The 14726-nt window shown below is 36.5% G+C and overlaps 1 protein-coding gene across 1 annotated transcript in view; it reads left to right on the top strand.

The window, feature by feature from the left end:
* Positions 1-14726, top strand: part of slc7a5 (solute carrier family 7 member 5) — an 81439-nt gene that overhangs the window by 49927 nt on the left and 16786 nt on the right. Inside the window, exons 3-7 of the mRNA XM_028810113.2 lie at positions 4337-4442; positions 8628-8672; positions 10929-11052; positions 13832-13935; positions 14346-14442. Of these exons, the coding sequence (XP_028665946.2) occupies positions 4337-4442; positions 8628-8672; positions 10929-11052; positions 13832-13935; positions 14346-14442 (476 nt within the window). The remainder of the gene's footprint in view (positions 1-4336; positions 4443-8627; positions 8673-10928; positions 11053-13831; positions 13936-14345; positions 14443-14726) is intronic.

Here is a 14726-nt window from a genome sequence, read left to right as displayed (position 1 = left end):
TCCGCCATGTTAAACTGTCTAATTTATGGCCCCATCTTCACGAAATTTGGTAGGCGGCTTCCCAACGCTAACTGAATCCTACTTATGTACATATATACGTCCATAGCCTGCAGCTCGGTCCACACTCTGAATCCTCCAGGTACTCCTGAGCATAATCTAATTTTGCAGGTTGGGGCACCAATAATGTTACTGAGAAACTTACAGCCACCGAAACTTTGTAATGACATGAGACTTCAGGTCACATACTTGCAAAAGAACCTAATTGAGGCAACTATTTTTACTGGCGGTGGCTCAGGGGAGAGAGTTTTTATTCCTCGCATCCCCGTTATACCCTCTGATCTCCCATTTCAATTCAAACGCCTACAATTTCCAGTAAGGCTCTGCTTCACAATGACAATTAATAAGTCTCGGGGACAGACCCTACAAAAGGTTGGCATTGATTTGAGGCAAGATTGCTTTTCACATGGCCAACTATACGTTGCATGCTCAAGAGTAAGCTCGGCACACAGCTTGGTCATATTACAACCAGAGGGGCGAACTGACAACGTCGTATACAAAGAGATCCTTAACAAATAATTATTGGTACATTTTCCCTCAGTTTATTACTTAAAATTGTATTTTGCTAGTAATAATATTAAGGAATGTGTATTTAACCTGAAAAAGTAAGCTGACTGGCTTATTTCAAAAATGATACTCATTTTTACAGAGTAATAATGAAGATATCCACCCACGTATCTCTCCTTTTGAGCCCATTTAATTCAGTACAGTGTTGCAGGAGCCAGAGACTGTCCTGGCAGTTTTGGACAAAAAACAGGAAGCAAACCTGGACAAGGTTCTAGTTTATCTGTGAGCACACTAACACACACTGGGTCAGTTTAGACTTGCCCAAGCATGTGGAAGCAAAGCCAGAGTACCTGGAGAAACGCTCATGCTGACACTGGGAGAAAAGGCAAACTTGAATGTTGGTTTAAAAATAAACATTCATTACACTTAATCAAGCTTTAATCCTAGATTCGATGTGTATTTTTTCCCCTTTGCCCAATGTATGTGGCTGCTCTGGAATTTCAAATTCAAGCTTGTTTCTTGGTCTTTTTTCAGCCCCCGTTTAAGTAGGGAATGTACACAATTAATATAGGACCCAGACATCTTAAATCTTTTACAATAATCTTATAAAGTGGATTTTGGAGATTATGTAAATTAAATCTGATAGCTGCCTTAAACCAAGGTGATGCTAGCTAGAGGTTGCATGTTCATCTGCTGATTCCAGATTTACAGTATCTCTAATTGGATTTGTGTTTTGGGCCAAGAGAATATTTATGCTAGAATAAAATTTGTAATTAACACCAGCTCTATTTACTGAGGGATATTGCTGCTACAGGATATACACCTATCTACCCAATCACACACACACACACACACACACATGAGTGTGTGTGTGTGTGTATATATATATATATATATATATATATATATATATATATAATATATCTCCATCCATCCATCCATCCATCCATTGTCCAACCCGCTGAATCCGAACACAGGGTCACGGGGGTCTGCTGGAGCCAATCCCAGCCAACACAGGGCACAAGGCAGGAACCAATCCCGGGCAGGGTGCCAACCCACCACAGGACACACACAAACACATCCACACACCAAGCACACACTAGGGCCAATTTAGAATCGCCAATCCACCTAACCTGCATGTGTTTGGACTGTGGGAGGAAACCGGAGCGCCCGGAGGAAACCCACGCAGACACGGGGAGAACATGCAAACTCCACGCAGGGAGGACCCGGGAATCGAACCCAGGTCTCCCAACTGCGAGGCAGCAGCGCTACCCACTGCGCCACCGTGCCACCCATATATATATATATATATATATATATATATATATATATATATATATATATATATATATATATATATATATATATATATATATATATATATATATATATATATATGATCAAAGAGTTTTGAGCCTGAAAGGAGTATTCTGTGCTGATTTTAAAAGTGACTAGAGACTAGATCCTGTGTACTAAAATATGTGAATTACCAATTTTGAGCATTTGTGGTTTTTGGATACATTACGTGTTTTAGTACCAAGTCAACATGGGTGTCACTCCAGGATTACTGGGAGTTAAATGTAATTTGAGAAGAAATGGAATGAGGCAAGGACCAGTTTTGTATTGAACACCACTTCATTGACATGCACACTCAGTCACACTATCCCAGTAATTCAAATACTGTAATCATATAAAGAACATACTGTACAAAGTTCTCATAGAAGACAAGTCATAAAAACGTGAGGCAACACAGTGCCATCTATAATGGATACCTAACCATAAAAACAATTTTGATATAGTGGTGACTTCTAAAATAAGGAAAAGAGATACTTGATTTGTCATATTTTAACAAGACCATTTCATGAATTTATTTTTTTTTATATACACGATTTTGCAAATTCAATAGTGATCACCTTGTCTCCTTTACCAAGAAAGGCTAAACAGTGAAGTTGGCATCATTCTTCCATCCCTGAAGGTTCACTTCACACTGCTTTGCAGTTGTTATCCCAACTTGGAAAAAAGCCACTAGAAACAGTTAAAAGAAATGGCTATAAAATTCCAGAAGTCCAATTTGCTTACTGTCTGTGTAAGAAATAAAATAAAATATTTACTCCCTTCTCATTACATTATGTTAGGACTGAGCTCAAGACGATGCTTGCCTTTGTAGCATTTCTTTCTCTTTTTGGGGGGTTGAATGAGTGCCAAGCCATCAGTGGACTTTGTGTCACCCTCTGCATGATGTGTGTGTGGAAATTCATTACTGAGTTCTGTTGTATTTTTTAATTATTTCTGTCTTTCTGAACATTTATTTTTCCCTGCCTTACCCACTCATCTTTTACATTTGACTTAAAGAGTGAGACAAGCATGAAAAAGATGTCCGTTTTATGTTCTTTTTTTGGTTCTGGAATTCTGCTAATGTATAAGATCATTTTCCTGTTTTCTGCTTTTTAGATGCTAAACCTGATTACACTTTCTTTTTACAATTTCTTTATTGATTTCTTTACTCTTGACTTTGAAAGATAGATTCTATCACAATTTTATCTATTGAAACCACACGTGTGAATTGTCACATTGTCTGTGTTCTACACAGCCAGAGCTGATCAGTTCTGTGATAGTGACAAAGGATTTCCACTATGCGTGACAGCTTGATCTCCAGCACACGGCATGCCTTAGAGGGTTAAGTTATCATACCAAAAACTATACTTACATTTTTATACTTACAGAGTTATGGTTGGCAACTCCTCAAGCATAACAGCAATGTACATGCTTCATGTCAGGCATAGACAGCTCTTGTTTACGTTGTGTACCTTCCACAATGCTGTTACTATGGAGAAGCCCTCTTTGAACATGTTGCAGTTGAGTCTTGCATTGTTTCCTATAGACTTGCTGACTGTATTTTCTGAGATTGGGAATACAGATGAGGTGAAAAGTCTTTCTGGACCTATGGAAGAAGGAAGGTAAGATGAATAGAACATACCAGGTCCTGTAATGCGAAGAAATCTGTTATCGAAAGCGGAAGGGACGATAAGTTGGAGAGTTATCTCTGCATTTGGTTGACTTCACCATAATGAGTCTTCATTGTTAAAATGGACTTTGTAAGTGGACCTGACTGGGAGAATGCAAAAAATATATATAATAATGAAATGGGATGTCATTTAATAGACTACAATTTTTACAGCTTTTTGTAGACTTAATTGTATGGATATTCACTTTCAAATTTGATGTTGTTCATCTCCTCATGTGTCTGCTGTGAATGTTAAAGACCATCTTCTCCTAATCAATGTAGAGGAAGGTGTGCTGTACTAAAAGCTGTATCAGAAGTTCTCAGATATCTGATTGTTACCAGGTTTTGTAGTAAGCTTTGCAACATGTTGCACTATTAACTCCATGGGGCCAACTATTGTTAGTCCTATGGTTAGCATTTTGACTGTTGTCATTTAACAGGCAAAATAGAAGCCTGAATCTGTAATGGTGGCATTTTTATGATTGCAACTTTAGGAGCATGCTGTAGTACAACTGTTATTGCATATAACACAAGTAAAGCATTTGTTAGATTTGTGTTATGTTGCAGTAGGTGACTGATAGACCTACATTAAGTAGACCCTATTTTGTAGCACTGTCATTTATGTTTTTAAGTCTTATTAAAACCAAACAACATACTTAGTAAAATCTTGTTACATAATAGTTCACGATAAATAAATGCACCTAGTTTGACCCAATTGTAATTTACTCTGGTTAACTTATTTTAAGACATTTCAATTTCTTCTTGCAGGTGATATAGAAAACTTAAGACTGGAAAATTCATTCAAAGAGTCTTCTGCAGATATGGGAAGGATTGGCTTAGCTTTGTACAGTGGATTATTTGCTTATGGTGGATGGTGAGGCAAAATTTTATCTTTTCAATTTTTAATCTGTTTTATCTCCAGGACCTTCCTTCCTGTCAATGCCTTTCTCCTTTGCTGTCCTTCTTGGGACCCATATCTGAGCGATGTACAGTATGTTTTATCATACCCCCTTTGTAATCATACATATAAATTGTATGTGAGCAGAATCAGTTGTTTTCTAAATAAAAGCCACTGTAAAATACCAGAATTCCTTTATTCTCAGCCTTCGAAATTATATTTTCTTTCATGAACTCAAAGGACTGTAATAATATGTTCAGTCACTATATATGGTATAAACACCCCCCTCAAATGTTCCTTCAGTGCTCAGAAAGATAGATGTACAATGGCTTAACTCTTGGTGAGCCTTTTGTTCACCATCCTTTATAATGCTTCCCATAAGATTGCTTTGTACAACGCAATTAAACAGAATTTACCTGCTACCTCCTAATGACCATGTGCTGTCTGCACTTGTTTTGGGTGGAATTTTTTTCTTAAGAAATGTAAACATGAAATGTAAATCCCAGGGGCCTCATATTTAAAAAGATGCATAGAATGATCCTATATTGAACAAATGACAACATAGTTATTTCCTGAAATTCGTATGAATAAATTATAGAATATCCATATACACGACAAAATGTTCTTGTGTATGAGTCACAAATTATCTTACAATTTTGCACATATGTACTGTATGAGCATGTCCACTTCACCTAGCAATTGCCCTAAAATATGCTTATAGGGTAGGATACAATGCCACCTAATGACAAGAAGTCACACATAATTAACTCTGTTAAAATGGCAAATGAATGCCAAGTTTACAGCCAAAAGAAAAATATCACATCTAATGAGATAGATGTTCTAATGACAGAGGCCAGAGCAAACGTTTTATGTAGCACCATATTTAAAAAGATGCATAGAATGATCCTATATTGAACAAATGACAATATAGTTATTTCCTGAAATTCGTATGAATAAATTATAGAATATCCATATACACGACAAAATGTTCTTGTGTATGAGTCACAAATTATCTTACAATTTTGCACATATGTACTGTATGAGCATGTCCACTCCACCTAGCAATTGCCCTAAAATATGCTTATAGGGTAGGATACAATGCCACCTAATGACAAGAAGTCAGACATAATTAACTCTGTTAAAATGGCTAATGAATGCCAAGTTTACAGCCAAAAGAAAAATATCACATCTAATGAGATAGATGCTCTAATGACAGAGGCCAGAGCAAACGTTTTATGTAGCACCATTAGCACTAGGTTTACTGGAAAATAACAGTAAATTTTGCTTGGCATACAGTGACAATGAGTCAATAAGGCAAGTGACCAGCGTGACAATCCTGGTTGGCTCCACACTCCCTGGCAGCATGAACCCAGAACTGTCGATAAAATGACCAGGATGAGCCAAAGGACACAAATAGTCAGCAGCAGTATTATACCAGGAAAATTAAACAAGGGTGCCAACAGTGCAGAACTTCCTTTAATAAATAGATAAATAATCCTCAGTAAAAGTAAATCAGTGGAGGTTAAAATGTTTCTTTCTACATTCTGGTCTTTCCACTGCTTATTATCAGCCTTTAAAATTGGCTCAGGTCCTTCAGCGTCCATGGGGTGCCACACTGCTTCTACTCCCCAGCATTACTCAGTAGGACTGCCCTCTTCAGCCCTGTCAAGCACTGACCACATGCTCCTGACTCTGGGGCTCACTCCTGACCAACTGCCTCTATTCTTCACAGAAATCGTGCCTCTCATTCTCGCTTTCATCTCTTTATTTTCTCCTTCTGTTCTCTTGACCAGGCCCCCTTTTAAGCTATGGTTGGGCACAGGTGCTGTAATCACTGACTCAGAGGTGTGAACCAAGAACTTCACTAACCCGCTCATGCCTGCATAAATGTGTGATAAACCAAGCACCTCAATCAACCTTGGAGCAGTGTGTGCATGTTTTCATGTTTTACTTGTTCCAAAAGTATTTATTTAATTTTAAAAAAGCACAACACCACTAACCTCTCTTCTCACAACCAAATTTAAGCAAGTAAGCAGAAGTTGATCGAGAGAAGGCTGAGATGCTCCCGACCTGTCTAAGTTTTTTCCTAAAGGTGCCTGTTAGATGAAACCCAAGCACAGAGAGAAATTGCACCTCCACTAGAATAGTGTAATTATGGGCAGGAGAGCTTTCAAGGGTAGCACTCAGCTGCTCGAGATGGTCCATACAGGTTGCTCTGGGCAGGTGAGTTAGTTATTGTCATGAGCAAAAACATCTGACCGATGTCTGAAAATTTACTGTTTACTAGCTCTCCAGTACAGCAAGTGCTTTTAGTTTATGAATCCACTTCAGCTTTGGCCTCCCTCATCACTTGTTCATACCATTTCAACCTACTTTACTGCACTTTTTTCGATATCTCTTCCAATTTTGTTGTACCTCTGATTGTCTCATTTCTTATTCTGTCCTTTTTTATAACTAAACACAAAAATCTCAACATTTTCATTTTTGCCCCATCCAACTTCTTGTCCTTGCACCCTTTTGATTCCCATGCCTCAGCTTCATACAACATTGCTGGTCTTACTGTGGTCTTAAAAACCTTACCTGTCTCCAATGAATCACTGATGTGGAATTTTGCATCCCACTCTGTTACCACTCGGTTTCTCCATGGAACTTTTGAAAGGCCTTGAAGTCTAGATTTTAACTTGTATCGACAGTCTGCAAAATTTCACTCAGCCATTTTAGAGCGATGCATTTTTCCCCAAATTGATTCATTCCTGATTAATTTTATGGAATGACATGCAGTCTGAATTTTAAGTTAGTTCAGCATTAATATGCATGCAAAGTTTTATTTAGATTAACTATTACAACCCTCCCCCTCAATTAATTTTTTCTTCACCATATAGCCAATATTTTGAGGTGGACCAACAGCAACCTACATGCAAAATTTTGTGAAAGATGATTCAACCATTTTTGCATGATTAGTGAGCAAACAAACGGTGAGATCTGAGGGTTGTAATGAAGTCGTTTTGTATTTAAAATAGATAATGTCAAAAAAAGCTAAAAAAATTCAAAAGATACACAGATGGAATTAAGGTTTTATTTACATAGATGATATCTGAAATTATTAGATGCAGATAGTGGTTCTTTCATAATGGTCTACAGCAAAATCCACACATTTTAGTATTTAAGTATATACTATATTTTCATTTAAATAGAATTAAACAGACCTGGTACTGCTTGCTCTTAATGGTCCTTGTGCTGGCCTGTATCAATATGTTAATGTTATTCTCATTTTGGCTGCCTGTTTGTTGTTTAGGTTTTAGGTTTTCACATTTCTTTGTAGCAGAGCCTAAAGAATTACTTTGAACTTGTAATTTGTTCCTGGTTTTCTATATACAGTATCTCGTGGCATCACAATCAAGTCTCCAATTTTGGTAGAAAAAATGTAGACATACATTAGTCTACCAGTGTGTGTGCATAAAGAAAAGTTTATTTGTGTACTTTTCTCTTTGCATACAGGTAAGAAATGTTTCAGGTTTTAAAAATCCCAGTTTTTATGTCAGCTTTCAAGAACAAACATTAGGAATTTTATGATAAAAATAATAATAATAAATGCATTTTAAGGTCAATTCTGTTCTTAAAATTATTTTTTTAATTAGGGCCATTGAGTGTTTTCTGATCCTCTTTGGACAGAGAGGTTATGCTCTACTCTTGAGCTGTCTGGTACTTTAGAAATCTTTAGTGAATCTTGTAAGCTGGGTAGACTACATTGAAGAGTATGGGAAAACTCAGTCATAGTCATAGTCTCAGCCTCTGCCTTGAGGTGCTGCCTGGGATGGAATATAATCTATTAAGAAGCTGGTCAAACTTTGATGTAAATCAACAGTTGTTTCTTTTCCTTTTCTTCATTTTCAGTACCTTAGAGGAAGTCCATGAGGTCTTTGAATATATACAACTTTAGGTGTTTTCTGTTGCCTTTGGCAGCATTACTTGTTTTATTTAGTCCTTGTTCGCCAAAACAGTGTTGTTTACAAAGATTCAGGAATGCTTTGTACAAGGCCTGTTTGAATTCTTGGCTGTGACTGATGCAAAACAGAGTTTAAAGTGGTGGTTTTATTTCACTCTGAGTTTCTTTGACTGTGAAGTAAATTTCATTTAACTTTTTGATGTCTTGTTTTTCAGGAATTATCTGAACTTTGTTACTGAAGAGATGATTGACCCTTTCAGGTAAGATTTGTGCAGTTTCTAGTAAGCAGTATTTTTTATGTGTGTGCATTTAATCTGGAAATTTAATTGTCATGAAGATGGTTGAAGGCTCTTCATCTGCTTCTCTTGCAGATGTACAGTTTTATTGCATTATTTTTGGTTAACACACTTAACTTTGTTATGTGGGTAGAGCTTTGACAACCCCAGATGTTTTTATATATACACAGCTCAAAAAATTAAAGGAACACTTTTAATCAGAGTATAGCATCAAGTCAGTGAAACATCTGGGATATTGATCTGGTCAGTTAAGTAGCAGAGGGGGTTGTTAATTAGTTTCAGCTGCTTTGGTGTTAAAGAAATTAACAATAGGTGCACTAGAGGGGCAACAATGAGACGACCCCTAAAACAGGAATGGTTTAACAGGCATTGACATTTTTTCCCTCCTCATCTTTTCTGACTGTTTTTTCACTAGTTTTGCATTTGGTTAAAGTCAGTGGCACTGCTTGGTAGCATGAGGTGATACCTGGACCCTACAGAGGTTGCAGAAGTAGTCCAACTTCTCCAGGATGGTATATCAATATGTGCCATTGCCAGAAGGTTTGCTGTGTCTCCCAGCACAGTCTCAAGAGCATGGAGGAGATTCCAGGAGACAGGCAGTTACTCTAGGAGAGCTGGACAGGGCCGTAGAAGGTCCTTAACCCATCAGCAGGACCGGTATCTGCTCCTTTGGGCAAGGAGGAACAGGATGAGCTCTGCCAGAGCCCTACAAAATGACTCCTAGCAGGCCACTGGTGTGAATGTCTCTGACCAAACAATCAGAAACAGACTTCATGGGGATGGCCTGAGGGCCCAATGTCCTCTAGTGGGCCGTGTGCTCACTCTCTGGCACTGTGGAGCTCGATTGGCATTTGCCATAGAATACCAGAATTGGCAGGTCCACCACTGGCGCCCTGTACTTTTCACAGATGAGAGTAGGTTCACCCTGAGCACATGTGACAGACGTGAAAGGGTCTGGAGCAGCAGTGGAGAACATTATGCTGCTTGTAACATCATTCAGCTTGACCAGTTTGGTGGTGGTTCAGTGATGGTCTGGGGAGGCATATCCATGGAGGGAAGCACAGGCCTCTACAGGCTAGACAACAACACCTTGACTGCCATTAGGTATCGGGATGAAATCCTTGGATCCATTGTCAGGCCCTATGCTGGTGCAGTGGGTCCTAGGTTCCTCCTGGTGCACAACAATGCCCAGCCTCATGTGGCGAAAGTATGCAGGCAGTTCCTGTGGGATGAAGGAATTGATACCATTGACTGGCCCCCACGCTCGCCTGACCTAAATCCAATGGAACACCTCTGGGACATTATGTTTCAGTCCGTCCGTCGCTACTACGTTGCACTTCAGACTGCCCACAAACTCAGTAATACCCTGGTCCAGATCTGGGAGGAGATCCCCCAGGACACCATCCGTTGCCTCATTAGGAGCATGCCCCGACGTTGTCAGGCATGCATACAGACACGTGGGGGCCATACAAATTACTGAGTATGATTTTGAGTTGCTGCAATGAAATTTCGGCAAAATGGACTAGCCTTCCGCATCATTTTTTCACTTTGATTTTCGGGGTGTCTTTCAATTCAGCCCTCTGTAGGTTGATAATTTTCATTTCCATCAAACGATGTGGCATGCTTTTGTTCCTAACACATTACCCAGTCCATATCAGTATAGATATCCAGCATGATTTTTTTTTCCATTGAGATCTGATGTGTTTTCAAAGTGTTCCTTTAATTTTTTGAGCAGTTTATATCAGTTTCTAAGTTGCTCTTGAATTCATTAATGCAATTATAATGTAGCAATTGACCAGAAAATCTATGTGTTCAAGCTCTTAAGCATTTTTAGATTCAAGATAACCATTCCCATTAATAATATCTTGGAATTTTTCCACCTGATTTTGTTTTGTGTTCTTGTGAATTAAAAAACTGAATTCTTCTTCATTGTGGTGATCCCAAAATTTTGTGGCCTGTCTGCAAAGAAATATACTGCTTATATATATATATATACTAAGTATATATATAAGTATATATACTTATATACTGCTAAGTCAGAAACCTATGTCTATTTGTCAAAGGCTTTGTCTCTGGCATAGGTTATTTTTTTGATGTGGCTAGTTGTACATTTAATTTTACACATTAAGTTAGTTTAGGACAAGAATTACACCCCAATATACTGAAGTATACAGATTCAGAATGTTAGGTCATAATTTTTCTTTTTTATTATAATTTCAGAAATTTGCCACGAGCTATCATCATCTCATTACCCATTGTTACATCTGTATATGTGCTTACTAATCTGGCTTACTTCACAACCCTGTCACCGCAGGAAATGCTGGATTCTGAAGCTGTTGCTGTGGTATGTAAAGTTTTTTTTTTTTTTTTGGTCTTTAGCTGTTGTGGCAACGTTTTTTTCTGTCTGTAACAAACTCTAGGAGAATTTAGATCTTCATGAAAACAATTCTTCTTCATGTAGCAAAGCAAGCTAAATAATTATGAACATTGAATAAATGGTTACTTATCCTTTTCCAGTTATCCATAACTTTTATGCCACAACATTTTCATTATGAGTGTTGGGAGGAGCAGGAGGTATGGCAATATGTTTCTGGTACAATCTCATTAAAGGCAGCCAGATCCTTTAATGAATGGATGAGTGGTTCTTGAAGCAAATGTTACACTGTGAGACATTTGGAAGTTTCATAGGAAAATGTTATTTGGATTTGTGAATATTGTGTTAATGAAAATGATCCAAAACAGAGTAATATTAGAGGTTATACAAATCATGAAAGGAAAAGCTGTGGCATATTCTGTGCTAAAAATAATGTTGGAACTCTCTCTTAGTCAGTAGAGAACAAATAGTAATGTCTGAATTAATGTAGGTTAATTTTATAAAGAGGAAATTCAGTAATATAGGGAATAGAGTATGTTTTACATCAATTTCTCATATTTTAATAACATTTGCTTTATTAAAATTAAACAAAGAAGGTGAGATCCTATATTATTTCAATGAGGTAATTGCCATTCAAAATAGATAATGGTAATATTACATTTCTGTTCTGCTTCCTTTCTTAGTCTAGCCACCTGTTCATGCAACTAAAGTAGAGTAAAAGAATGGGAAGTGATTGAGACACAGCACAATGGTGATCATTGTAGAATGAATAAGCTTGATATTGTCTTCAAAAATATCCAAATTTAAATAAATAAATATTTTTAGACGTTTTGTTAATTTTAAACCAAGAATAAGCAGAATGAGCTAGTGTGAATATGCATTCTGCAAATAGTAGTTGTTGTTTTGATTTGATATACTTTACTATTTCTTTAGGGGAAATTGTCTTTTCATTTTTGGAGTTTCTCATTCATAAACCGTATATTATGAAAATAAACAAAATATTAAAGGTATTGCTAAAAACATGAGACAAAACAGATCACTGTATGGAAAATTAAAGGAGAAAATTGTGTATACATCAGAAGGAAGGATTGAAAAACTTTGGAAAGGTTAAGGAAATAAACAGGAACAGGTCTGAAAAATCCCAAGGCAAAAACAGTACAAAATCCTCCCATCATTAATTTCAACAAATAACAGTAGTAAGCAATAAAAAATAGCTTTCAAAAAGCTTAAGTGACCGGCAAGGTAAACCATTTGAAATTCAGCAGAAGGAGAAATAAATTAGTTAATTTTTGATACATATTAGTTGAATTTTAACTACTGTACATTATTTCATGTTTTCAGCACTTCTGACAGAATTCCATTATTCTATAGGATTGGTTTACCTTATGAATTTTTATATGTATTTATGTATGTTTTATTTATTTACATACAGCTTTGCTAAGAACTGTATATAATATGGTGTTTGAACAACATTCAAATTGCATAACACCCTCTTTCACAAAATGTATCTTCGAAATTAAGTAGTGCATACCTGTAATCTTAGTGAAGCATGGGCAGCTAAGGCTCTGGTTCGTGCTCTTGTTCATGCCCGTGCCATGACCATCTGACAGTCCCTGCAAACCAATCAAAGCAGTTAGTTTGTCTTAAATTGTTGGCTCATATGTGTGTGTGTGCGTGTGTGTGTGTGTGTGTAGTGAAGTCACAAGGAAATGGGGAGAGTGGGTGTTTTGAAATGGCAAACTGAAGAGGGAGTTTTTTCCCCCTAAACCAACAGCCAAGAAATATTTAGATGTAAAGTGATCCAACAAATTACCAGCTAACTCTTGAGTTTCAGTCATAGTTTATGGAGTTACACAATTTTTGCTCCAACCAATTTCTTAATTAGAAGCATATTCTTGCTATTAATGAAACATGTATTATTTTGTTGCTTCTTAGTGGTCTAATTCCATAAGGCAAGAGATTTCCAAAATGTGTATTTTCTTTTTTTTTTCCTGAGAGCAACATCCAAATGTTTTATGGATGAGAATAAATCAATATTTCTCAGAAATCCCCTATGTTATTTTAAAAATTTGTATTTAAAAATGTATTGTTTGCTGAACATGTAGGTATATATGATATCAAGTTATCTGGTCACCATTTTGCTTGCTTTGTATCCCATCATTTTTTGGTTATTGATTAAGAAAAAAAAAACTATTAAAGGTTCTTAAAAAGCAGGTCAGTTAATATAAAGGCAAAAGTACAATCCATTAGAAGCAGTAAATGGTTACTAATTAGGAAATTGACTAGAGTGATAATCTGCAGCCATTGTAGCTTTACAGGATCCAAATTTGAGGCCAAAGCCTCTATTAACTCTGGCTTTAGCCTTGAAATTGAATAAGTCCTTTTTTTCCAATTTAATGATTAAAGATTCGGTACCACTGTAAGATACCACTTTTCAAAAATACTTAATACAATTCCATAAATTTTAAATAAAAAAAGTAAGACTTCAGTCCATTAACATCACATCCATATGTAGCTACCACAGTCAATACAACAAAATAAATAAAAAATATATTTAAGTACTACAATAAAATGGCTCACATATCCCTGATTTTGATAATGTAATGACTTCCTAATAGGTGAAAAGCTATGTTTTCTTGTGATGGAGCACATAGTTTTTTTTCAAATAGATGTCAATGATGTAAAAATTTTAATATTACAGAAAAAATACATTAAAAAAAATTAAAATTGTATTTTTAATACTTTTTAGGATTTTGGAAATTACCATTTAGGGGTCATGGCTTGGATTATTCCTGTTTTTGTTGGGTTGTCTTGTTTTGGATCTGTGAATGGATCACTCTTCACATCATCTAGGTAAGTAATAACAGACAGATATCACTAACATATCACATTCTGTAATGTTCACTGCAGTGCTGTATACTGACTGTATCGGTTCAAATATATATAAAGACTCAAGCCATCAACAGTAATCTACATTTTTATTTCTGTATAATATGTTAGAAGTGAGGTCAATTAATTAAGGTATTAGACCTTAAACAGTAAACTTCAGTCTTTACTGCTTAATCTCTATGTGACCATTAGTAATTAATTATCCTGACAGTGCTCGTACTGCTGTCATTGCCTTCTAGGAATTTAGTCAGTGTTTACTTTCTCAGTGTTATATACAGTATATATAATATTTTTTTTTCTTTCCTAAACATAAGTAGCAGAATGATATTAATGGTTGAGACCATATTAACCTGTCATGTACCATTCTGTTCTAGGCTGTTTTTTGTTGGTTCACGAGAGGGGCATCTTCCAAGCTTACTGTCTATGATCCATCCTGGGCTTCTTACACCAGTACCTTCTCTGGTGTTCACTGTATGTATTATTCAGATCTAATGCACCTTGTATGCTAACCTAACAAAAGTAAAGACCCTATTATTTTTTAAGTTAGCAGTAAAAGCTCATCTTCTGCCTCACTCTATGTAACTGGTAAATCCTGCCTTATTTTGCTTTAGTAAAAAGTTTATAGATTTTATGAGCTGATGAATCTACCTATAATTATAAAAAAAAGTTTTGAAAGCTGTTTAAATAATGGCATACATAATTCACAATCCATCTCACAGCTGTGTATTGCATTTGTTAGCCGAGATGCAAGCGAG

This window comes from Erpetoichthys calabaricus, chromosome 9 (genome assembly GCF_900747795.2).
Source record: "Erpetoichthys calabaricus chromosome 9, fErpCal1.3, whole genome shotgun sequence".
Taxonomy (NCBI): Eukaryota; Metazoa; Chordata; class Cladistia; order Polypteriformes; family Polypteridae; genus Erpetoichthys; species Erpetoichthys calabaricus.
The sequence above is the reverse complement of the archived record's forward strand: the minus strand, read 5'-3'. Positions and strand labels throughout refer to the sequence as shown.